Genomic DNA, 26572 nt, shown 5'->3' with positions numbered 1-26572 from the left:
TAAACCGGTTGGTTGAGGCATTCCCAGCACACGGCAGCGGTGATGGTTCTCACACGAGCCGTAGGGGCCGGGGGCAACTTGGAAGAGGTGTTGTTGGTGCACACATCAGAAGTGGCGTTGGAGACAGGGGTTTCATGTCCATGTTGTGAACTGATTTTTCAAGTCCCGCTCACACGACTGGTAATACTGCATCGATTGAAAGTGACAGGAGACAGCACTTGTCAACTATGGTTACAAACTACTTCTCGTCCCATATCGATGTTCTCCCTCACAGGTCATTCCCATTTGACTATTGGGCCACTAAACTGGACACCTGGCCTGAATTGGCACAATATGCCTTACAGGAGCTCGCTTGCCCAGCTGCAAGTGTGCTGTCGGAAAGAGTCTTCAGTGCAGCTGGATCAATCCTGATAGAAAAAAGGACCCGTCTCTCGACCCAAAATGTTGATGCTCTAACCTTCATTAAAATGAACCATGCATGGGTTTCCAAGGATTTTGTCACACCTTACCCTGATGACACATAGGTTGCCAGAAAAATGGCTTTCTTTGGTCCTCCTCTTCCTGGGACTTGACCAATTTCGCCTTTAGCAGCAGGTGAATGTCCCACATCAACATATGCCATTTTGTAAACCTCCCTAACTGGGCTGCCTCCTCCCCCCATGGCCGGGCTCACCACCTAGCGCACGCAACCGTGCGAGTGCCGTTGCCCTGGACAGGTGGGTGGGCCGACTCTTGTGCGCGGGCACTGGCACAGGGTCCCTCATAGTGCAATCAAGTGTCTGACGGTGGTGGTGCACACCCGCCATCAGACACACCGCCGTACTATGAGGGGCCCAGTGCCAGTACCGACGCCCACGAGTGGGCCCCCCTTGCTTGGGCAGGGCCCCAGCATTTGCAATGTTTACCTCTCCCTGCTCCTCCGCTGTGTAGTATGGGCTGTCAAATCCTTCACTGGGACTGCCACTACAAATTTGGTGAACTGATAGAAGATGATGGTTAAGACGTAGCTATGCCCTGTCCCGCTGGCCGGACTCTAGCTTCAGATGATCAATGGCTTCCATTTCTTATGGACAATGACTCACTATGAGATGCAATGGTAGTTTCTCATCAGCTTTCACAGTTTTCCTACCCACAGACGTGTGACATTCCAGCGCACATTTTTAAATGTGCCCTCTCATGCCAATCCAATTTAATCGCCTACGGCCTGTGGCTTCTGTGTTTTGCACTCCAAAAGTTACGTGACAGATCATGATAGGCAGTGAGCACCATGTTTACATCTCTCCCTGTGATCAAAATTGGATGGATATGAGTAACGGCGATGGGATCAACGGTTCTGCGATACAGCAACACCTTCTTCAGAAAGAGAGGTTTTTGCTGTCTCCACACACTAATTAATTGAGGGTCAGCATCGCCTCTGAGAATTGTGACGGAAGTTTTTCCCGTGAATAGTAATTCCTAGATTTCTGCAATCACTAGACTTTGTCAGTATTTGTATGCATCTCATTTCCTATTGCGGAGAGTCTGGACTGTCTTACTGAGACAGAAATATATATGAAGATTAAAAAATACCACCAAAAGTGTATACTGGTGTACGCTTCAAATACATTTCCTTTTTTTGACTTTTTAGATTGTTGTCTAATCCATACTGAGAACACGGAGATTTTAAATGTTTAAGGCTAGTTTCACATTAGCGTTTTTTTGCGCAGCGCATCGGGCGCATAAAAAACGCAAAGAAAAACGCAAAACAAACGCGCGTTTTTTTAACGTCATGCGCACGCTGATGTGTAAAAAAAAACGCAGCGTTGTTTGCGTTTTACATGCGTTTTTTGCATGCGTTGGCGTTTTTTATGCGCATGCGTTTTTAAGTGTGACGTTTTTTCCATTGTCTAGAGAACATTCTAGACTTGTTTCACTCAAAAACGCATGCGTAAAAAAACGCAACCGTGCGCAAGACCATGCGCACGCATGCGTTACCATAGACTTCAATGTGTTGTTTTTGCGCATTCCGTGCGCAAGCGTGCGCATGCGTTTTTTTGCCGAGACAGGGCGCACCAAAAAATCCAACATGTTGCGTCTGGCGCACCTGGCGCAAAAGACAAAAAAACGCATGCGCACGAAAACGCAAGTGTGCGCAAAAACATGCGCACATCATGTTAAACATAGGTGCGCAGTGCGCATGCGCACGGGTGCGCACGATGCGCTGCGCACAAAAGCGCAAATGTGAAACCAGCCTAAACTATACTATATATACCTGCTATCCAGTGATAATGTACCCTTTCTCAACTTTGTACAATCTTGTCAAATCCTTACTGGACCTGAGAACGTCTGAGTCTGCCTCCTGATCTATAGACATATATTTTTAATGTGTAAACTATGCTATACATACCTGTTATCCAGTAATACGGTAACTTTTGTCACCTTTGTCCAATCACGTCTAATCCATACTGGGCCTGAGACCGTCTGAGCCTGCCTCCTGATCTATAGACATAGGTTTTTAATGTGTAAACTATGCTACATATATACGTGTTATCCGGTGAAACTGTACCCTTTATCAACTTTCTAGAATCTTGTCGAATCCATACTGGGCCTGAGAACGGCTGCCGAGCTGTTAAGCAAGCTACAGCACCTGTGGTTTGGACACGTAATTTTTTGCATTTTTTCAGGAATGCCGGTTAGGCCTAATTCAGGAATTGCGGTTGACCTGCACTTACTGGGAAATCATCGTTCACGGGGAATAATTGGAATCACATATCCCCATCACTAACGGTGTTCAGCGGGTTATCTGCACCTGTAAGCGACAAAAGCTGGTCCTTTCAGTGTAGCGCACATGCAGCCCCGGACATGTAAGGCAATGATAGACCTGTTATTGCGCGATCTCGCGTGCCAGAGCCTCGCGTATCCCTCTAGTAAGCTTGACGTGTACCGCGGGGGCATGCCGGAGTCTCGTTTGTTAACAGAATAAAGCTGACAAATCGCTAGCACAACTACAAACGGACACCACACCACACACAGAATCGACAAAACTTTCAATGTGTGCATCTTTTCTTGAGGTGGCATGGTTGTGGTTTCCCGGGTGGAGTCCATTTAAGCTGCAGGCTCCACTCCTGGTGGTGCCCTTTTGGACATTCCTTTAAGGTTCAGCTTTGCAATCATACTGCCCCCCGGAAAGCAAACACTTTGCCTTCATGGACGCTGTTTGGAGGTTCGTGGGAATAACGCCGCCCGATCGCCAGGTGGCATAATTTATTGGTGGGAAGTCCGACGGTATATGATTGTGTTCGATTTCAGATTTTTTTTTTCTGGTTGGTATTTTACATTTTTATTCCAGCCTTTCTTGACTTCATAAGGGCATGACAAGCCTATATTTGTGTCTCCTCCACCTCCTCCTTTTACTCCTCCACCTCTTTTCTAAATGTAGTTGCCCTTTTCCATATGTTAATTTTTGTCTTCTGAGCATTTTTTCGGCTTTGGGACACCTTTTAAGGTGTTTTGTAATTGTTTTCTATGTGTTTGTGCTTGCCTGCCATTGTTTTCAATGTGGTTTGACGAACTTGCCTCCTGTGCGACGAACGAAAACACTAGCGGGGTGGCTCAACACTACTCCTGATATATAGACGTACATTGTTAATGTTTAAACTATGCTATATATACCTGCTATCTGATGATACTGTACACTTTGCCTACTTTTTATATACTTGTCTAATCCATATTGAGCCTGTGAGCATCTCTGCGTGACTGATGGAATATATCTGGAGATTGACAATTATCCTTTGACTGAATAGAGCTGTACGCTTCTGATACAGTGCCATATATCTGATGTTATTTTGTGTCTATTTTGTGCTAAATTTTGAAGTTTGGTGGAAGAGGCCGTGGGGGGGCCAGCTGGTGGTGGTGGTGCATCTGCTGGTAGTGGCAAAAGCACAATAGCAGCTAAGGCAGGAGGTGTTGAGCCTGCGTCATGGTCTGGCTCCGGAACGCCTGGAAGGCTATATTTTCTGGGAGTAGGTTAACCGCTTTTAAAGCCGGAGCATAAGGAACTGGTTTTGGCTTACATTGCCGAAACAGACTCCAGCAAATATGCTCTCTGAAGTTTCAAAAAATGCAAGCACTGAGTCGTCAAGTGCTCGCTCCTGGTCAGGAAGAACCCCTTTCCTTGTGTCCTGCACCCCCACCCAAAGTGAATGACGCAGCAGGCCACACTTCACATTAGTCCATGTAGCTCTTTCTATCATACCGTTCCTGGGTTATCAAGTCAAATCGTGAATTTCCCAGTCCAAGATGAATCTGACATGGGGGTGTGGGTGGCCAGCCAGGGCAGTGGGGTTAATCGGTACCGAGCCGGTGTCTCAGAGGGATGTGTCACGGTGGTGGTGAGCCGTTCCGTGGCCCTTGACGTCCATGCAAAGGGGTGAACTACGTTTATAGGTGAATTATATGTGACGCCACCTGTGGTTTGATTAGATTGACCAGCGCTGCAGTGTCGCTTCTCTGGGACAGATGTTGTGATGCAGCTAAGATGTAGAAGCCCTGCACAGGTAGGGCCGTAGTCGCAGGGCAGATGAAAGAGTTGGAAGATGGTGTGCAGTACAGGATGTAGCAGAGCCGTGTGCCAGGCGCAGGAGAAAGATGACAGACAGTCGCGCAGTTCCTTTACCTGTACTTGGTAGGTGCCGTCCAGGACCCAGAGTACAGATGGAGTAGGAGTTGGTCAGCCTGGAAGCCAATTTGGAATTCTCTCTCTGTAGATAGGTAGTGTGGCCTCCGTTCTAGCGCTTATCTGAGATACTCGCAGTGCTGAGTTCAATGAAGTTCCCCCTGTTGACTCTCTTTTAGAACTTTCTCATATGGCAGGCAGCCGTAGCCTTTTCCTTCTGGCTCCCACACGTCGCTGCTGGGGCCTCCGAGCCTTAGTTGGGTACAGAGCATTTACAGCTGCTACTTCCTCCGGTTTCAGCTGCAGGAACGTCAGTGTCCCTACAAACTCGGAGACCGGAATCCGGACCATGTGCTCCAGCTAGGAGTGAGCCTTAACTCTGCTCATCCTCCAGCTCCCCTTCTCACGTCCACACACTTCCCCCTTCCCTTCACAGACTGCCCTAAATTACCTCCTCCCGACCACAGAGAGCAGCTCCTCAGCAGTCAGGTTCAGAGGTCTCCCTGCTGGCATGGAGTGGGAAATGTGTTGTGTCTTGGTTTAACTGCTAGAGAGATCCTTCGTTGCTCCCAAGCATGACATCACACTCCCTAGGAGGAAGGTAATGCCACTGTGGCGACCGTACTCCTGGGGACGCCACAAGTGCACTGATGCCCAGCCACTGCTAGATGATTCTGCTGGTACATTGACCCAGACCACTACATTTCCCTCGCACTCTACACAGCCAGAATCTGACCCTGATGAAACTCAGGTTACCCTTCCCATATACTGTACCACCTTACAAGGTGACAAAGAGGAAGGTGCAGCTGAAAGTGCAGATTTGGCCCACCCGCCGTCAGACACACCGCCGTACTATGAGGGGCCCTGTGCCAGTGCCGTCGCCAAAGAGTGGGCCCCCCCTGCTTGCTCAGGATCACAGCACTTGCAAAGTTGAAATACTTACCTCTCCCTGCTCCACCGCCATGACGTCTTCTGCGTTTCCTGACAGTGATATTCTGATCAGAGAGCGCAATTACATCACGTCTGTACGCCCACACTAGTACAGGGATTCACTAGCGAGGAGACTTATTTGAGGAGACTTATTTAATTGTTTTCAATGTTGGGACAGCAATTTTTGGGGAGCACTATACTCTGGACAATGATATATGGGGTCCACCATACACTGGAGCATTCCAAAGGTGGACATCAGACACTGCAGCAGCATTTACAGGGCCCAATATACATTAGAGCATTAGAAATGGGGCCCATTATATATGGAGCATTATTTGGGCCCATAAGACAGTGCAGCTTCATCCATGGGGACCAACATATACTGTAGCATTATGTGGAGCTCATCCTATACTGTTTCAAACATTATATGGGACCAATGAGTCTGTATAGAGAAATATATGGGCCTCATTACTCTGTATAGCGCCATAATACTGTATGGAGTTATATACTGTCCGTTTTTGGAGCTATTGGAGAATTTAAAATGGATATCAGTCATGAGATGTAAAAAGTGAAGTATTTTTCATTGTACTATACCGCTATTTCTCTGCCGTATCGGAGTATCATGAGTTGTGCTATATGTTAAAGGGGCGCTCTTTGGCCCAGGTCACATGAAAACCTGGAGCCAACCCTACCCCCCACAAATTTAGCCAAATAACCCCCATTTTTCAGTGCGTAACTGGTATTATGAAGTAAATTAAGGTTGAAATGCTTCAGTAATAAGAATTGATGTTGTTGGCATTGAAATGGGCACTGTAGGTGTGTTTCCTGTCCTCCACTCCCTGCCGACTTTGCTTCCCCATTGACTTGCATTGGGTTTCGTGTTTCAGTCGGCTTTCGACTTTTCACAAAAATTGGCCTATTTCGTTCGACCCGACTTTTGCGAAGGTCGGGTTTCATGAAACCCGACTCGACCCAAAAAAAGGCTAAGTCGCTCATCTCTACCTGCTAGCAGTCAGTCTTTTCCTGTCTTGAGTAATGATGAGTTCAGAAGCGGGGGCGGAGGGCAGAGACGTGGCTAAAAAGTGAAGAAAGCATCCAATATGTTATCTATATTGTAACGGTTCCTAAATTTTTACTTGTACGAATTTATGCAAAGTTTGCCAAAAGAACAGTTTCCAGGTAAAGTCTTCCCTACCACCCCATCAGGATTACTTCTTTACAGGATATCAGTATCAGATTGTAAGGGTGTCTGAATTCACACTTAGCTGATTGAAGGGCCACTGTGGTCAAGCGCCATATTTCCTTCTTAATTCACCAGGCAAGGCTCCATACATACTGTAGTGGCTGAATTAACCTGGTAGTTTAGTCTTATTCATTTTAATGGGACTGGGATGCAGAGATCCTTCTGGTACATTAAGTGGAGGCTAGTTTGACCTGCTTGTTGCTTCTCCTGGGGCCCCTAAGTAGTTTCGGAATAGGTTACCTGGAACAGGAGATCAGTGAAGAAACTATAGATTAGAAAACATGATTTTTATGCTGCTTTTTTTCCAAGAAAATAATTGAAATGGTTAACACATTTTAATTCATTTACATGTGCTGTCATTTTTAGACAAGGCATGTGTAGTTCAGAGTAGCACGTGTGACTATGCAGGACTGGGTGGATGATGGTCTGATTTCTACAGGTATGTGTTGTTCCCCTGTTTGTACTATTGCTCTGTGCAACTGCTGGCAGTAAACAGCTCCATTCCTGCTTTGCCTTTAACATTTTCATACGGTTGATTAATTATGACTTAATGTCTATTACCTGCACTTACGTCAGAGTTGAGCTGTGTTAACATCTGCACTAGGGTTTCTGTTTTCCTGTTTTGTTGGAGGAGCAGATAAATAAAATTCATGCTTCCAGTAAAAATAATGGAATCTGTGGCAAATAGCTCTTTATTGTGTTAACAGGTGTTATGGAAAATTAAGTCCTATATCACAATTTTTACACAAAACTAGATCTATTGAGCAACAGAATTGTGTTAGATCATTATCCTCCGTGATCTTTCACTATCTTTTTTTTTTTTTTTTTTGTCTCCCTTTTGTATTATCAGCCATTTTATCAACGCTGTTCTCTATGTTTCAGGCACATGCGCAAAACAGAAAATGCTGCTGGAGATAATCTGGATTGTGAGGCTGATGACTTTTCAGATGAAGCAAATGCCGAAACCTTCTATGGCACCTCTCCTCCCAGCACTCCCCGACAGATGAAGCGTATGTCATCCAAACATCAGCGGAACTGCACGGGGAGGCCAGTGACTCGGACTTTATGTAAAGGTCAGTTATTGACTAACATTGGCTTGTCGTCTGATTCCTTGAATGGTATTACATTGCCCTACTTTTGACAAAGCAACTTATACCGTATTTTTCGAACTATAAGATGCACTTTTTTTTTCCTACAATAATGGAGGATGCATCTTATAGTCCAGATGTAGCTGTCTGGCTGTGATGAGGAGGCGGCGGAGCAGCAGGTTGCAGGAGCCAGCGGCTGCGGTTTACTCCCATGCCCGCTGCTAAAGAGAAATGAATATTCCCTGCATTCCACACCCTTGGGCGTGGAGGGCAGTGAAAATTAATTTCTCTTTAATCACGGACATGGTGTTAGCCACAGCCGCTGGCTTCCTACAGCTTCTGGGCTTTTGTGTGTCCCTGCTAATTAAGGCAATGAATATACACTGCTCTCCACTCCCATAGGCGTGGAATGCAGTGAATATTCATTCCTTTTAGTAGCTGCACATGTGAACGCTCGACGTCTGCAGGAAGCCCGACGGCTGCTGCTAACAGCATGTCCGCGATTAAACAGCAATGAATATTCACTGCTATCCACGCACATAGTCCCGGTGCGGGGAGCAGAGAGTATTACGGCAGCTATCCTTGGCTTGTAAGCAGCACATGACGTGCCTGCCATGCGCTGCTTACAAGCATAAATCATCTGCTGGCGTCAGAACAAGACACTGCGAGAGAATGCATAGCACCTTTTACTGGAGGAGGGCCACTGGCTGACTAGGCTGACCTTCTTACCTTAAAAGCATGAGCTACCTGCTTGTTAGTGCCACACAGCAACTTTCTTTGCACATTATTTCATAGACCAGTTGTGCAATCATGCTGTCACATGACTATTTTAGATTTGCAATTTGGTTGAAAACCAATCAAATCAAAGCCAAGACTTAGGCTAGGTTCACATTAACGTTTGAGTTCGCAACGTATCATCCGTAAACCGCATGTTTACGCATTGTTTTTTATGCGCATCATCTTACGCATGATGGAAGATGCTGCATGCATGCGTTTGTATTAGTTTTTGCATGCGTTTGCGTTGTTTATGCGCTTGTGTTTGATATGACACCAGACAAAAATGGGCGTGTCTCATGGGATTTCTATATGTATTTTGAATAACTCATGCGTTCCCATAGACAGTAATGCTTTTTTTGACGAACTCATCCGCATGCCTGCGCATATTTGACGCCTCAAAAAAATACAACATGTCGCGTTTGCCGAGCACCGCCGCAGACCGCGAAACGAAGCATGCAAACACATGTCCCTGCGTACACCATGTTAAATATATGTACGCATGCAGATCAAACGCTGCGCGCACAGATGGAAATGTGAAACCAGCCTTAGTCAGTAGGATTGGATTTTTAGTGGCATTTGCAAATTCATGTTGTTCGACTTGTAGCCCTATGCTAATAGGAACTGTGCTCTTGCACACACTTTTTAAAGGGAACGTGGGAATAAACAATTATAAATAAGGAACTAAAAGTAGTATCTAGTTTTCAATAGTAACAAAATGTATATGTGGCATTATTCCTTTTAATAAATGTGGTTTAACCCAAAAATATTTGGTGTATTTTTAGGATTTGTTAAAAAATTAAAAAAAACACTTTTTATTCATTTTTTTTTTCTTGTGTGAACCTGTAATCCCTTAAAACTGTTTTTATTATTACTTAATATTGAACACCAACCCAGTGTAACAAACAATAATTAAATTGCATTAAAGAATTATAGCAATAAGTAGAGCATTATAACATGCATGGTAGCATAGACCAAAGTGAATTACAAGATACCTAGAAGGTCTCTAGAATAATCCTAGCTGATTCCTGCCTATCTGTGGAGGTTGGAACCCTAAAGAGTATGATTTGTTGGCACCCCCACTCAATGAAGACTAACCCTGTCTTCCCTTGATGTCCCTTTATAATAGGCTGGTAGAAAAACATATAGATTTAAGATAAGACATGAAGATATAGGTCAATTTTAGATATTGCTAAACTAAAATGGATCAAGGAACATCCTCCTTCTCAGGAGAGGATGATATATCTACTGTAGGTATTTTGTAGACAATAAATGAGATATACTAGAAAACAATAAAATTCCAATAGATTATCTTTCCCTATGATTATTCCATAGGGTATTTACCCTTTAGGAGTTGAATTTATATTTGTGAAAAACTCTACATGTCTTTTGCCCCCAGCCTTATTATGAATAGCAGTAGATGAAGGCAAGGGTGGAATATGAACCCAAAATTATAGGGAACATGGAAACAATATAGTCTTGGATACATCATGCTGAGGGCTCATGAAAAGGAGTAAGTGACTTATCATGGAAGTTGACTGCGCCTCAGTGTGTTTCCCCATCCACACGGTTTATCAGGAGGCCTGGTGGATAATGGGATGCCAGAGATGCTATAATATTTTCAGCATACCTGTTGGTCAAAGCTTGTGGGATTAAATATCCCACCTCATCAAGCTGGCAGTCTATTCACTGGGCTTCTGTGTCCGCTCTAGTGTAACAGCTGAGCACTAGAGGCCAATAGCGCACACATGTAGTACGTGGCAGTCAGTTGGCGTGCGTTCCACGCTATCGGAGGTGTCGCTGCGTCACTTCTTGCAACGCCCCTTCGATGTTTGGACGATGCGTAATGGAGGCTGGTATATGCGCCACATTGGACCGCATCAGAAGTATCACGTCACTTCCTGTGACATCACTCAGATTTTGGACATGTGCAGTAAAGGTTGGTATATGTCCCGATGCACTGTGTAAATTACCAGAAAGTCCGCCATGTAACTGATAAAGGTGAAACTAACTGTGGCGTGGGTAAATATCTATTGGATGGCATATGGACCTAACTTGTTAAATATCCCAAATAACCGTTCCGAAATAGAAAGGGGGGGTGTTTAGATGAACTTTGCATATAATTCTTTTGTGCCCGAGCATGAATACGTAGATATGTGAATCTTTTTAGCTCCGTTAAAAGTTGTTGTAATCTAAAACGGAACCTCCAGCCAGTTCCCTCTGGCAGAAAGCTGTGTGCTTCCTGTAGTCTGTACAACTCCTTGCAGAGCAAGTTGCAGAGGATGTAAAGTACCGGTACTCTTTTACACTGCGGGGTCAAACCAAAGCTAGGGTTTTATAATCCCTGTGTCCAATGCTGCCAATTTTATTTTTTTTATTATAGATGACCAACTTTTTTTATGCAGACTTTAGATGACCACAATAAATCATTAAAATGATAAGAGGTATATATCTACTGATCATTCGCTGCATTCACTGTGAACTGCAAAATGGTGATCAATACAAAAAAAATATGCACAAGTCTCTCCATCTTTAAAAGAAAAAAACCACTGACACATCAATTCTTTTTATTTTCCAGACGTGAAAAAGTGCCTTATTTCTACAAACTGTCCCGTAATTTCTGGACAGATGTCAACCATGCCTGTGACACATTATTTAGACTAGCACAACAAGTGTGTAATTACCCTTATATGTATGTTAGTAATATTTTTGTGGGAATAAGTTTCCACATAAACATAAGGTCAGATTGGTACAGGTGTACTGAGATATACAGGGTTTTAAGGACAAATATATGATTTGCCCAGATTCATACTTTTTTTTTTTTTTTTCCCATTAAAAGAGGGCCAGTCATCTCCTCTGACTTTTGGAATAAACTAGTCATGAAATAATGCTCAGGCACCTCTGCATTGTGCCATCATCTGTTATTCTGTCTGTAACGATGCGTAAATCGACAGCACAGTACTATATATTTTTTTTTTTTTTAATTCTGTAAATAACAGTCTAACACTGTCAGCAATGATTGCAGTACTAGTGTTTAGGGTCAAACGCCTTAGATATGGGTGGAAAAAGTGTCAATTTATTCCAAATTTTTAAAGGTAACCTGTCATTCGATTCATGCTGCCTAAACCACGGGCAGCATAGATGAGACTGGCTTCACGATTGCAGCCAGGTATGGCTATCTTTTGGAATTCTTCGCTGTTTCAGAGAGAATGTAGTTTGACTATCCGGCCAGGGACTATAGCGAGAGGCTGACTAGTCTGGTGTGGTCCCTTACTGGCTTCTCCACATATCAATTTAGAACATTGACATGACTCTCTGAAATTCCAGAGTGCTTCCAGGAAAGAAAAACCTGGCTGCAATAGTGCAGGCCCTGATACATGCTGCCCATGGATTTGGCGGTGTGAATCGAATGACAGGTTCTCATTAAGAAGGAATAACAGTGTTTTGATATTATTTTATAGGGCATTCAAATAATATACTAAATTAGACTAATCCTGAGAGCTGATGGTAATGAGATATTGATATTTAAGCAAGATTCATCAGGGGACAATACCTTTTCAGCCTCCTTTTTGAAAGCAGGGGCACTCAAAGTAAAATTATTGCCATAGATATCTTTGGGTACCCAAAACAAATGTATATCATATACAGACTTGGGAGAGTTTACAAATCCGGAGTTTCTTCCTGTCCTCATCTTTTTACATAAACATGCTCTACAATCCTTTGCAAGGAATATTTAAGAAAAAACAGTAGAAGACAGGTACATTTAATGGTGGAAAAATAGACTTGCAGTGGGCCCCATTCACACGATTGGGTAATCAGTATATTTTGTGGTTATCATGATTGAAAAATGGAACGTATATCACATGTTAAAGAATTTGTATGTATTTATTAAAGTCAGTTTTTTTGTGTTTTTTACTTTTTCAGAAAAGATGAGCACACCAAATCAGACACCTCAGAAAGAAATAAGTAAAAGTACCGATAATGTAGAGGATCACAGCTATCGTCAGGAAAAGAAGAACAGAGCAACTCTCAGGACAACAGAAAGAGATCGCAAGAAAAATGTGCAATGTTCTTTTATGCTGGATCCAGGCTGTGGATCCTTGCCAAAAAAATCCATACCAGATGTTGACCTTAATAAGCCTTACCTCAGCCTCGGCTGCAGCAATGCAAAGCTACCAGTGTCTGTGCCTGTTCCTCTTGCCAGGACTACACGACAGACCTCAAGAACAGACTGCCCGGCTGACCGCTTGAAGTTTTTTGAGACTCTCCGGCTTCTGCTTAAGCTTACTTCAGTCTCCAAAAAGAAAGAAAGGGAACAGAGGGGTCAGGAAACCTCTTCTACGTGGTTTAACAGATCGAATGAACTCTTCTGGCTGGAGCTACAAGCCTGGCATGCCGGCCGCAGTATTAATGACCAAGACTTGTATCTCTATACAGCTCGACAGGCCATACCAGAAATTGTCAATGAAATACTAACTTTTAAAGTAAATTATGGGAGACTGTCTTCTTTCAGCAATGGGGGGGATCTTAATGGGACATTCTCTGGAGGGACATGTATCAGCCCTCATGAAGCTTTTGCAGATGGTCACTCAAGCTATCATGACCACATCCAGAAACAAAGGGTTTCTTTTGAGCAAGTAAAACAGATAATGGAACTCCTGGAGTATATTGAGGCACTTTACCCATCTTTACAAGCTCTCCAGAGAGACTATGAAAAATATGCTGCAAAAGACTTTCAAGCACGAGTGCAGGCACTCTGTTTATGGCTTAATATAACTAAGGACCTGAACCACAAGCTCAGGATTATGGGAACTGTTCTGGGTATCAAAAACCTTTCTGACATTGGCTGGCCAGTGTTTGAAATATCTTCACCTCGCCCATCAAATGGCCCAGAAGAAGAGGACACTGATCTACAACAGGAAGGGATTATGAGCACTGAAAGCTCAGGAACCTGTACAGAAGAAAGCGAAGATGAAAAAGAGGAGATGGACAATATGTTTAATGCCAGTGCTGACTCTGAAAATAACTTAAACAGCCAAGTAAAGTTTAATTTTAAAAAAGAGGACAACAACCTTTTGAAATTGGACAGATTTGTGTCAGAGGATGACTCGTGCTGGGCAGCTTCTGAATGCAGCCATGATGGTGGCTGTAGTAGGGATTGTGTGACTTCGATATACAGACCATTTGTAGACAAGGCATTAAAGCAAATGGGACTGCGAAAGTTAATTTTAAGGCTCCATAAATTAATGGATGGCTCACTCCAGAGGGCACGCACAGCTTTGATAAAGACTGACCATAAACTGGAGGTTAGTGTTCATGGGCTTCACATATATAGGTGTATTTGTAATATATGTAATCTTTATCGAGATCTGTCAGAAGATTTCTTTACCCTAACAATGATATTTTACTCTTAAGACCTGCAACATTTCAGAGACTACATAGTTTAAAAACCAATTAGACCGAGATGGAGAAGTCTGGGCACAAAGGTGAGCGAAGAAGAGTTCCCCAGATTTTATGCCAGAAAATTAGTTTTATGTAGGCAATAGGCTTGTGTAGAATTGTCGGACCCTGCACCCTTTTGCTGAGCTGCGCTTTATTTTTGAAAAGTGTCATGAACAACAGAGCGAAAAAGTCACAAATTATGGCGTAAATATGTTGTCTTTTTTCATTCGGGCAATGATAAAGCCCCCCTCTGTTGCCAGACATTTTTGCTTGTAATGAGGGATGTCTGAATGTGGCTCTAGCAGCTTACAGTAGATCTCCCTACAGATTTAAATTGAGGTCCGTTATCTAGACAGTTAAGGTATTGTGGTAGATCGACTCACTCGACTGCGCACGGAGATAGACAAGGGTACACTGCGGCTTTAAGAACTTCCTTTGGTTTATTACAGGCAGTATAAACCAAGGTGTAGTAAAGCAAATCCAGACCTCTGGGCAGAAACAGCAAAACAAAATGGTGGCAGAACAAACTCTGTGCTTCTGAGAGCAGGGTTCCCCCTGCTCCCGACTAGCAGAACACTCACGGTTCAAGGTTTTAAGCACACACTTTCCTGGAGTTCTCCATCTACTGGCACACACTGAACCCTGAAGGCCTTGGAGGCCAGCCATTGAAGACACAGGCCATGTGACTGATCACATGATGATGACATCACCAAATGTCTTGTTAGCACACAGCAATGCATGGCTTTGTAGGTGGAGAGAAAATGGACACCTTCCCACCCACTCTATGGATGTCCACTTAAACCAGCCCATAATATAATTTTAATTTAACCCTCACAACATGTAGTGTGCTGGAGGAAACTACTCTGGTTTCTTATCACTGACGTCATCATGTGCAGTGACACACCTCTCCCCTGCATTACTCCACCAGTGACTTTGTCACAGTAGTCATTAGCGACTCCTTGTTAAAAGGTTATAGGTTTCTAAAGTTGAGACTCGGAGTAAGAATGGAGTACTGTACAGTATACGGTAAGTGAAAATTGCCTAATACGTAGCGATTATGTGGGATCGTAATAAGAATTTCAACATATAAAAATATGTAATGATTCCATATAAAGTATGCTATTATCTGATCTACATATACATTTTCTTTATTTTATAGCCAGATTCACTTTGTATCATTGGAAGTTAACTCCAAAGAATAATTTTTAAGGATGTGGTTGATGTTTAACTTTTTTTTTTGTTCCATTTCTATAAAAATTATCTGCATGCAAATCCTGACAGTCGACGGACATCTGATATTTCAAGTTATTGGAACGGGTGTAAGAGATTTAAAAGAAAAGGGATTGATAGTTTCTTCTAAATTGCCATCCTAGTTAGTGACCTGCATCTGGTATTACAGATCCATCGCAGTAAATTCAATGGTGCAGATCTTGTGTGCTAAATAGTATGGTGGCATTATGCCCACTACCAAACATTCTGCTTGATTTATAGATTGGAGACCTCTTCCCGGCACCTAGATGATAAAGTAGAGGTGGGCAATTAATTTTCCCAACGGGCCACATGAGACCATGATGGATGTGGGTGTCCGAACCAACAGGCCAAACTTAATTCTGCTCAATATTATTATTGTTTTAGTAATATACTATATGGATTTTTATGATTTTAATATTGAGAAAAATTAAGTCTATGTAGCTGGTACTGCAAACACGTTGCGATAGGGCTTGTGGCATATTCTCACCTGCAGCAGCTAATCAACAATATTTGTTTCACTGCTTTTTATTACCGTACCTTTACAATCGTACTGCTGCTGCTGTTCAGCCCTTGTAGCTTAATCAACAGCTACCAATACAATATAATGTCCAGTTTTATGTCCCACACAGTATAATGTCCTCACACAGCGCCTCACTCGGTTATGATGTTCACCCAGTTTCCCACAAGTACTGATCACTTAAAGAAGTAAAAAATAAAACTGTTTACCTGAACCTGTCACCACTGCTCGTGAGGTTTAGTGACGTCATCATGCCTTTGGCGCTCTCAGATGCACAGTATCAATAGTGGAGGAGAGAGCTGACGGCTCCCTGCTCCATCATTGTATTCACCAGTCCTTGGGATGCAGATACCATTGCAGTTGTGACACCATATGGATTTACCCCAGTGTTTCCAGCCCTTTGGCTGTCCTGGTCTGCAGGCTGGACAGGAACAGCCAATGGGCCAAATGTTGCACTATGCCTGTGCTAAAGAATACAAATCGGTAGGTTTTTTTTTTTAGTGTTTTGGTTTTCCTTGTTATGTAACTTGAGACACTTATTTCACAGAGCTATTTTCAGAAATAAAGCATGGGTAATAGGAGGGATATTTTGTGCCATTAGGAAGTCACAGTGTGTTCTTTTTGTAGCAGATAAACAATCTGCTAAAGTTATAAGTACAAGGCTTTTCGGTTTTCCTGAAGCGTAAGTAATATCTGCCTTTGGTAAAATTCATGCTCCTTTAGCCCAAGTATATCTCTTAAAGCTCATAATCTGGGTGTTGAATAATGAGTCTGTGCCAGGACTTGATGTAAACTTCCAGCACTGACTATAGATGCAAATTATAACTTTTTTTTTAATATTGACATTGTTTTTTGTGTTTTCACGAGTACAGTCTTCAGGTTTCCCAGACCTCATGTTATGTTCCGATTATTTACCGGACCTGTTAAAGCAATCTTCTAGTTCCACACAAAACTTGGACCTGTCATGTGACCCTATCTCATTAGAAGAGCTGAATGCCATGGACTTGCCATCTTTTGAGCCAGCCTTCCTAGTCCTTTGCCGTGTTCTTCTTAATGTGATTCATGAATGTCTCAAATTGAGATTGGAGCAGAGACCTGCTGGAGAGCCATCCCTTCTCAGCATTAAACAGGTAGCTATAGATTTCTTTCTTCCTTTATGCACCTGGGGCTTTCTGGACGTCATTATCTTCAGAAACTGATTGCTTAGATCCTGATACATACAAAAAAAACAGGCAAAGACAACATTGAGTCTTATCCTTTTGCTGGAGAGTTGTATATAAAGTACATTCTTGCTTTTTAAAGTGCAAACTGTCAGTTTACTATACCATGGGAAATATGAGTAGTTCTTATTGGTTTAGCAAATAGTTAGTTATGGTATAATTATAGACCACCTGCCACCAGATCAAAAGGGGCCACTTTTTTGCTCTTATTTTATTTCTGCAGCTGGTTATTTTTTTGTTCTTTAGTGCTAATTTTCTGCTGTTAAGGTGAAGTGGCAACACGGGGTGGTAACATAGAGCAGCATAAAGACGCAGAATCCTGTGAGCCACAACCCCTTGGAAAACCCAATAAAAATAGCACTAAATAAAAAGGCCCGTATCTCTAAAACAAAAAACTGATCGTTTTGACCTTGTGACAGGTCCTCTTTAGTAATATTTACTTATTTCCTATTGCATACAAACCTGTCTTGTGATGGACGTACAGACGCAGGACTGGTAACAGTACAGTACCTGTATCAGACACGCAGGTGTTTACCAGGCACAGGAATTACACGATCAGGACTGATTTTTATCACTGGGAGAGGAGTCAAGGGGATAAACAATGAAGACTATGACTTTGATACTTTGCCAACTGTAAAGAAGTGATGCAAAGTATGTTGGTATTTTGTGTCATGACCATGGAATAACCTTTATTTGCTGAAGCTGTAAAGTTAGGGACGTACAGTTTTAAAGGCAGCTATCTAGTAATAATCAGCAAATTGTATGTAATGGTTCTTTTTTTTTCTGCCAGAAATTCCCAACATTATTAAGGCTATGTGTGCCCACGTAGTGTTTAAAACCTGACACCTGAAACCGGACTCCTTCCCAGAAAACGCGTGTTTTTTTTTTTGGTTTTTTTTTTTCACGGTTATCGCGTTTTTCCTGCAATTTTCGCGTGCGGAATTCAAGCACTTTCCAAGCGATTTGAAGCATCGCTTGGAATGTGATTGACAGGTTGGTCACACTCGTCAAACATAGTGTTTGACAAGTGTGACCAACTTTTTACTATTGAGGCTGCCCATGCGGCATCAATAGTAAAAGATAGAATGTTAAAAATACTAAAAAAAAATAAAAAATCGTGATATTCTCACCTTCCGACGTCCCGCGATGCTCCCGTTCCCAGTAATGCCTTGCGAGACCATTGATCACATGAGGTCTCGCGTTACTGTAGCGATCTCGCGAGGAATAGGGATCGCTACAGTATTGCGGGTCCGTGACATCATCAAAGGACTCGCAAGGCATTACTGGGAACGGGAGCATCGCTGATGCCCGGGAAGGCGCATATAACCCGATTTTTAATTCTTTTTTTTCTTTTTCAGGGATATGGTACCCAGGGCCTGGAGGAGAGTCTCCTCTCCTCCAGGCCCTGGGTACCATCTGCACATGAGCCGCTCACTTTGCGCATGGTGGGCATAGCTACATGCGGGAAGTAAGCGGATCTCATGCATTCCTATGGGTGCGGAATCGCGGCAATTCTTTGCAGAATCTCGGCAATTCCACAAAGAATGAGCATGCTGCGTTTTTTTTCCGTGATGCGGTTCCGCTGCGGAAAAAAACGCATCATTAGCACAGCATGTGCGGAATGCCATAGGAATGCATGGGGTGCGTTCAGTATGAGTTTTTTAAGCGTTTTCGCGCCGAAAATCGCGGCAAAAACGCTTAAAAAAATGCAACGTGGGCTAAATCTTCTAACTCCTAGTCTAGTCTCACAGGAACTGCAGAAAAGAACTTGGCTCACACCAGTGGCCTTTCATAAATGCGATAATCATAAATGCACACTATGCAGATGTGCAAAAAAATTATATTAAACTACATTACTTAAAAAAATCAAATCAAGCAATTTATTAATTGCAGCATTAAGTTTGTAGTTTTTTTGTATCCAGTGTACAGAGAGAAATATCAAATATATAGGCTGTACCACTCGTAAACTAAGACAACACATAGTTTACCGCAGTTTGAATGCAGCAGAACTAGCGATGGTAGTGGTTACACCAGCATTATGCTTGTTCTCTTTGTGCCATCACAAAATAATGCAGTAATGTATTTCCCTTACAGTTAGTACGAGAGTGCAAAGAAGTGCTGAAAGGCGGGCTGCTAATGAAGCAATACTATCAGTTCATGCTACGAGAAGTATTAGATGATTTTCACAAGCCTGACTGTAATATTGATGCTTTTGAGGAAGACCTGCATAAAATGTTAATGGTAAGATTTTATTTTCCTTTACACATAACGATGTCCCAGCGATCCCACCAACGATCCGACATGATGGGATCGCTGGGACATCGTTAGGCTGATCGCTGGTGAGCTGTCACATAGCCCCAGCGATCCAGATCAGCACCGCTGGTTTCTAATGTAAACATCGGGTATTCAGGAGCCGCGGCTCTTGGATACCCGATGTTTACCTTGTAAACCGGCGTATACACTGGTTTCTAATGTAAACATAGGGTATTTAAGAGCCGCGCGACTCCTGGATACCTGCTGTTTACCTTGGAAACTAGTGTGCACGCCGGTTTCCAAGGTAAACAGTGGGTATCCAGGAGCCGCGGCTCCTGGATACCCGATGTTTACATTAGAAACCAGCGTGCAGCGTTGCTGATCGCTGGTCTGTTGCCACACACAGCGATGCGCGCTGGCCAGCGGGAGACCAGCGATCGAACAACGGCCCAGGCCAATGCTGCACGATCAGCGATAACCGGCAGGGGGGCCGGTCGCTGATCCCCCGTCTCACACAGCGATCTCGCTGGTGAGGTCGCTGTGGCGTCACAAAATCAGCGATCTCGCTAGCGAGACCGCTGTGTGTGACGGGGCCTTAAGCCAAAGAAAACAAGGAGAAACCTGCCCACTAGTCACCCACAGGCTGCCCTGAAGCGCAGTCTTTTTCTATGTTGAGGAACATGTTTGTGCTTCGGGGCGGGCCTGTGGGCAGGTCTTTCCTTGAAATTAAATATGCAAATTATCTCTTCAGAGAGGAAGACGACTTGAACTCTAATGCTACTTATTCGAAGTAGCAATCCTGCAAGTCATTATTGACTCTGTTGCTGAACACCACGGGTGGGGTCATGACTTAATCCCCTATAAACTTTCCCCCTTTTTATTGCACGCCCAGGGCCACGGACCGTGTCACTGCTGCTGTCCCATCCTCTGAAGGACTGACCTGCCCAGACAGAGTACCCCCGGCCCTAGCAGGCGTCGCATACCTTTTCTGAAAGAACAGAGAGGTTACAATACTATTAAGCAAGAGGTACCACTAACCAAACACCATGAAGACCAAGGAGCTCTCCAAACAAATAAGGGACAAAGTTGTTAAGTCCAAGTCGGGGTTGGGATAGAAATAAAAATCCCAATCTCTGATGATCCGCAGCGCACCATAAAATCCATTATCAAATGGAACGACTATGTTGCCACTATAAACATTCCAAGAGAGGGTCATCCATCAAAGCTCTCAGCCTGTACAAGGAGGGCATTAATCAGGGAGGCAGCACAGAGACCAAAGAAAACCCTGAAGGAGCTGCAGTTCCCAAGTAGAGACTGGAGTCTGTCCATACGACGACAATAAGCCATAAGCCGTACACTCCATAGAGGTGGAAGAGTGAGTAGAAAAAAAAAAAGCCTTTATTTACACCCACAAATTGTAAGGTCCGTTTTGAGTTTGCCAGAAGACGTGGGAAGCTCACCAAATGTATGGAGGAAGGTGCTGTTGTCAGAATTTAAATTTTAAATTTTCCTGTCTCCCATGATGGCACACCTGAGTGAGGGGATCCGCCCAGTCAGGAGAGGAACCCCACTGAAGATAAAAGGGCGATACTTCTCCCTCGCTTCAGTTGGGTTTCCTGTCCTGACAGGGACCCATATGCTGAAGACTGCGAGTCAAGATGTCCGTACCTGCCCACCCCCGTGCCAGCATGGAAGATCAGGCAGAGCCTGTGTACTGGGCGTCGGGGGTGGAAGCGCCGTCCGCGGGTCCCCCAGGGGCTCCGCGTCTGAGCGGGCATCAGTGCAGCAAAGTCAGGGGTCCAGGGGCTCTTCCGTGGCTGCTGCGCCGCCCTCCTTCCCCTGCCGGCATCCAGTTCATCCAGGAGGGGTGGCCGCTTCCGGGTCGCGCCCCTCTGACATCACGCGCAAGGCACACTGAGAATGGGCGTGCCCGCGTGACGTCGGGGGCGGCGCCGGATCCAAGATGGATATCCCGGCAGCGTGGCAGTGGGGGGGAGGGACTGTAAAAGGGCACCGGAGGAGGCAGGGACGACTGGCATGACTCTGAGACGTCCAGAAAAAACGTCACGAGTGCACCTGAGGAGTGTTATGATTGGGTCACCGAGGAGGAAAGCAAGAAGCAAGACCAAGCTAAGCCTTAGAAAACCAGAGAGGTTGGTAACTAAGCGGATTGCAGACCCCTGAGCATGCAGGGACTGAGCTGGAAACTTAAGACCTCAGGAGGCAGGAAAAAAATCACCAGCAGGGATCGATGGAGTCGGTTGTCTTAAATCCAGTCAGAAACTCCAGATCTCCAGTCATCCTCCTCATTATCAGGTGGCAGGCCTCTGTTAATTAGATCAGCTCCATTACCTCCAGTAACCACCAGAGGGAGCCCGGAAAGAGAACACGCGACCCCTCTGTCAATATAACCACCTCCACTACCGTCACTAGTAACCAGAGGTAGACCAGAAAGCGAATTCACAACAGAGGAGCCTCCGAGATCGGTACCCGTGATTGACAGCGGTGGTGAGTAATCTACGTGAATGTCACCCTTATGGTAACGGGGGGTCCCATTTTTTCTGTTTGATCACTAGGGGTCAAGGAAGTCTAGCTGCAAAACAAAGAATAGCGAATGCGCCCTATGCAGACACCCGCTGGCAGATCAGTGGCAGAAAGATCTCTGTGCGGACTGTATAAACAAAACCATACGGGATGAAACCCCTGATTTGGTGACTAGCCTTAGGGCTATAATACAAGAGGAGGTGAAAGGCTCCCTAAAGGCAGCCCTTAAAAAGACAGATAAAAGAAGCTGCAAAAGGGATTCTGATTCAGAGGCGCCTCGATAGTGCAGAAAGGTCGTGAAAAATGCCTGTCCACCTCCTCTTCCTCTACTCAGTGCTCAGAATCCTCCTCGGACAGCAATATAGGGGGCCGTCCGTGTTTTACAACAGAGGACGTGGAAAAGCTGGTCAAAGCTGTCAGGTTTACAATGGGCCTTAAGGAGGAAAAGACTCCCAAATCATTGGAGGATGTTATGTTTGGAGGACTGGAGGAAAGGAAAAAATGCAGCTTCCCTGTAAATGATAAGATAAAGGCCTTAATTGACAGGGAATGGAAAAGACCTGAGAGGTCGGGTGCCTTACCTTCTACATCGAAAAAGAGGTACCCATTTGAACAAAAAGACTCAGAAACCTGGGAAAAAGTCCCAAAAATTGATGATGCCATAGCCAAATCCTCAAAAAAAGGTATCTCTACCATTAGAGGACTCTGGCGTGCTGAAAGACCCGCTTGATAAAAAAGCAGATGGTTTCCTGAAACATATCTGGGAAGCATCGGCAGGCGGATTAAAACCGGCAATAGCTGGTACTTGTACCGCTTGTGCCCTCATGGTCTGGCTACAACAAATAGAGGACCAGATCAGGGACAAAGTTCCTAGGGACGAAATACTGTCTAAACTGACACTGGTACATGAAACAGCGGCTTTCCTAGCAGATACCTCAGCAGATTCCGCGAGATTAACAGCTAGAGTGGCAAGCTTGTCAAATGCGGCAAGACGAGCCCTGTGGCTTAAAGGGTGTCCTGGGGATCAGCCATCGAAACATAGACTGTGTTCCATTCCATGTGATGGCCAATTCCTCTTCGGGAAGAAACTAGAGGAAATTTTGGAGCATGCGGGGGATAGGAAGAAAGGTTTTCCCCGGTTTCCGGGAGAACCCAAAAACAGCCCTTTCGGAGAAGATTTAACAGGGGTCGTCCCCCAGGAGATAGGAAAAATTGGAACTTTAAAGAAAGGAGAGGATCGGACTATATGTTTAAAGGGCCCTCTACTTCCTCCAAAAAATCTTATACTGTAGCTCCGTTTTGGCCGAGGAGGCCTTGGTTCTCCTTTCTGAGACTCTCATGTCAGTGACAGATCCATGGATCTTACCGGAGGTTCCAGACCTGCTTTCCCAGGGACCAGTGATCCACTCTCAAGTGAAGGGCTTCTATCTGGCAGCCTGGAATTTGAGAGGGCGCTACTGATTTGCCAGAGATTCTCAACAGGGTTAGTCTCCACCCTGTTGAAGAGTAGGAAAGCTATAACATCCTAAATCTACGGTACAACGTGGAAAAAGTTCCTAGACTTCCTGGGGGAACCTTTAGGGGATGTACTGTAGCTCCAGTGGGACCTATCCTAGAATTCCTACAGTCGGGGCTGCAACTCGGGTTAGCCACTAACACCCTCCAAGTCTCACCTCTGGGGCCCTATATAACTGCAACCTAGCAGCCAATAGGTTCATAAAGCCCTGTGGCAGGTTGAGGCCGGTCATTATCCCAAAGATACCACCTTGGGACCTGAATCTAGTCTTAGAGGCTTTAACCAAAGATCCCTTTGAACCATTACAAGAGCGGTCACCAAAACTACTCACACTTAATGAAACTGTATTACTGGTAGCCTTAACATCGGCCCGTAGAGTGAGCGACCTTCAAGCTCTATCTTTATGCCCTCGATATATACAGATCTTGGATGACCGAGTGGTTCTAAGACCAGACCTGCCCTACCTCCCCAAGGTGGTCCAAAAGTTTCATAGGACTCAGGAGATCTCCTTGCCATCTTTCTGTAATAATCCTAGAAACCCTGGGGAACAAAAGTTCCATACAATATATGTCAATAACTAGTCAGTGGAGGAAAGATCAGTCCCTGATTTGTATCCTTTCAGGGTAGTAGAAAAGAATACGGGGTAGCTAAGAGTACCATTGCCAGATGGATCAGGGAGGCCATTATGTTATCCTGCTCGGCAAGTGGCACGCCGGTTCCAGAAGGCATCAAGGCTCACTCCACCAGAGCCGTGGCTACCTCCTGGGCAGAGAAGGCTGAGGTATCGATTGAGCCGATTTGTAAAGCCGCTACTTGGTCCTCACCTTCGACCATTTTTAAGCACTACCGACTTGATCTATCTTCCTCTACTGACCTAACCTTTGGTAGAAAGGTGCTACAAGCGGTGGTCCCTCCCTAAGGTGTCTTATTCTACAAAAGTCTCAGGTGTGCCGTCGTGGGAGACGGGAAAACACCAAGGATACTTACCGGTAGTCGTTTTTTCCGGAGCCCATGACGGCACCTGTATATTTCCCTAACCCCCCCCCTTATCACTCCTTTGGTGTGCACTATAATTTGGGTGCTTGTTTTGTTAAATATAATGTGGTGAGAGTTTTACCATGTGTACTAAACCGGAGTGCCTCTCATGCTCTGTAAACCAACTGGAGTGAGGGAGAGGTATTGCCCTTTTTTCTTCAGTAGGGTTCCTGTCCTGACTGGGCGGATCCCCTCTCTCAGGTGTGCCGTCATGGGCTCCGGATAAACCGGCTACCGATAAGTAACCTTGATGTTTTTGGCCACCAAGGTAAAAAGTGTCTGGCGCCAATTCAACACAGCTCATCAATCCAAGGACATAATCCCCACAGTGAAACATGGTGATGGCAGCTTCATGATGTGGGGATGTTTTTCGGCAGCAGGGACCCAAGAAAAATGGTCCCCAAGTCAAGGGGAAGATGGATGGTGTGAAATACAGAATTATATTTGAGCAAAACTTTTTTCAGTGCTTTGAGGCTGACATGGAGGTTCACCTTTCAATGACCCAAAGCATACCGCTAAATGTTTTGGAGTGGCTTAGTTAAAGCCTAGACCTTAATCCAATTGAGAATATGTGGTCATACATGAAGATTACTATTCACCAGAGGAAACCATTTAACTTGAAGGAGCTGGTGCAGTTTTGCCTTGAGGAATAGGCAAAATTCTCAGTGGCAAGATGTGGAAAACTAATAGATTCTTATCCAAAGCGACTTGTAGCTGTAACAAAATACTGATTTTAGAGGGGTGAATAGTTATGCACATTGAAGTTTTCAGTTATTTTGTCCTGCTTGTTCTTTTCCTCACAATAAAATGAAAACCAAATGTTCACAGTTATAGGAATGTTCTTTACATGAATCGATGCAAACCCTAAAAAAAAGTGAAACTCCAGATTGTGTAGTAGCAAAACACTGGAAAAGTGCCAAGGGGATGAATACTTTCGAAAGCCTCTGTATATCGTTGTTTATGCAAAGCTAGAAAAGTCTCCTACCAACATATTTGATGGGTAATGTCCTTAAATAACCTGAATTTTGTTCTAAATTGTAATTTATAAGGAAGACTATTTGTGACCTCAGGCTATGAACGTGCAATATTCAGCAGCTGAGATTTGGCCTCAAGTTGTGGGAAATAAAGCTATTACTTCTCATTTTGACTTCAAAACTTCCATTTATGTTGTTTCAAACATGTTTACTTGTACCAAACAAGCTAAATGACTCAGTGAAGTATGCATTGGATGATGATCCAAAAGAAAATCAGTGTTTACCTTAATTAGTGCTGGTTCCTGTTTGTGACGGGATATGCATATTTGTTGTGATTTATGTCATAATGACCCGTTACAGGAGAATATAAACTGCATCTCACCTCTCAAATACAGAGCAAATTATGAATGTGCGAAAAAAACACAATTAAAATTATTTTTTTTTTTAAACTCATGTCTTAAAGCTGTAAGCCATACATATATTACTGAGCATAAGCAACAGATGCCTTTGTTGTTATTTTGAAGCTTGCTCTGGAAAATAAAATTTGTAATCTGCTTACCGTAGGGCTACTACGACAGATTTTGTTATCGTTATCCATGCATGCCTTTGTAATCGAGAATATGGGTCCTATTAGGAGGTGTGTCAATACATTTTGTGGAACCTCTGATAGAAAATTTCATATTTCAATCATTTAGACATGAGCTCCCGGAAATGACCACTACATTACTTTCTAATTGTACGAGCAAGGTTTAGGCAGTGTGCATGTTAATGGGGTTTTCACCACCCCCTTCATATGCATTGGAAAAATTCTACAGTTCAAAATATCATGGCAGTGCCCTTATTTCTTATTGAAAATTCTAGGGAGCTGACCTGTTGAATACCAATCCTCATTCAAAATGGACTGCAAATTCACAGCAAATCTGCCACAATTTCCAAGGTTACTTTTTAAATTTCTGTTCTGAACATTCCACAGTATCGCGGTTTTATAACACAAAAATTAATTGGGGCAGGCAATCCAAGCGCAGTGAAATTATTGGGGGGAAAAAAGGAAAATGGTAAAATATGGTAAAAATGATCTGCATCATTCTTCACATTATGGGGATACCAACCAGTTGTGTTGTGTGGTTTTTT

The 26572-nt window shown here is 43.9% G+C and overlaps 1 protein-coding gene across 3 annotated transcripts in view; it reads left to right on the top strand.

Moving 5' to 3' along the window:
* Nucleotides 1-26572, top strand: part of MAP3K4 (mitogen-activated protein kinase kinase kinase 4) — a 141622-nt gene that overhangs the window by 73832 nt on the left and 41218 nt on the right. For all 3 annotated transcript variants that reach the window (XM_073560183.1, XM_073560184.1, XM_073560182.1), the window contains exons 2-5: nucleotides 7710-7900; nucleotides 12614-13995; nucleotides 16772-17029; nucleotides 19214-19360. In XM_073560183.1, coding sequence (XP_073416284.1) covers nucleotides 7710-7900; nucleotides 12614-13995; nucleotides 16772-17029; nucleotides 19214-19360 — 1978 coding nt within the window. The remainder of the gene's footprint in view (nucleotides 1-7709; nucleotides 7901-12613; nucleotides 13996-16771; nucleotides 17030-19213; nucleotides 19361-26572) is intronic.

The sequence above is a fragment of the Dendrobates tinctorius genome, unplaced genomic scaffold (assembly GCF_039654945.1).
Source record: "Dendrobates tinctorius isolate UK_male_01 unplaced genomic scaffold, ASM3965494v1 ptg000293l, whole genome shotgun sequence".
Taxonomy (NCBI): Eukaryota; Metazoa; Chordata; class Amphibia; order Anura; family Dendrobatidae; genus Dendrobates; species Dendrobates tinctorius.
The sequence above is the reverse complement of the archived record's forward strand: the minus strand, read 5'-3'. Positions and strand labels throughout refer to the sequence as shown.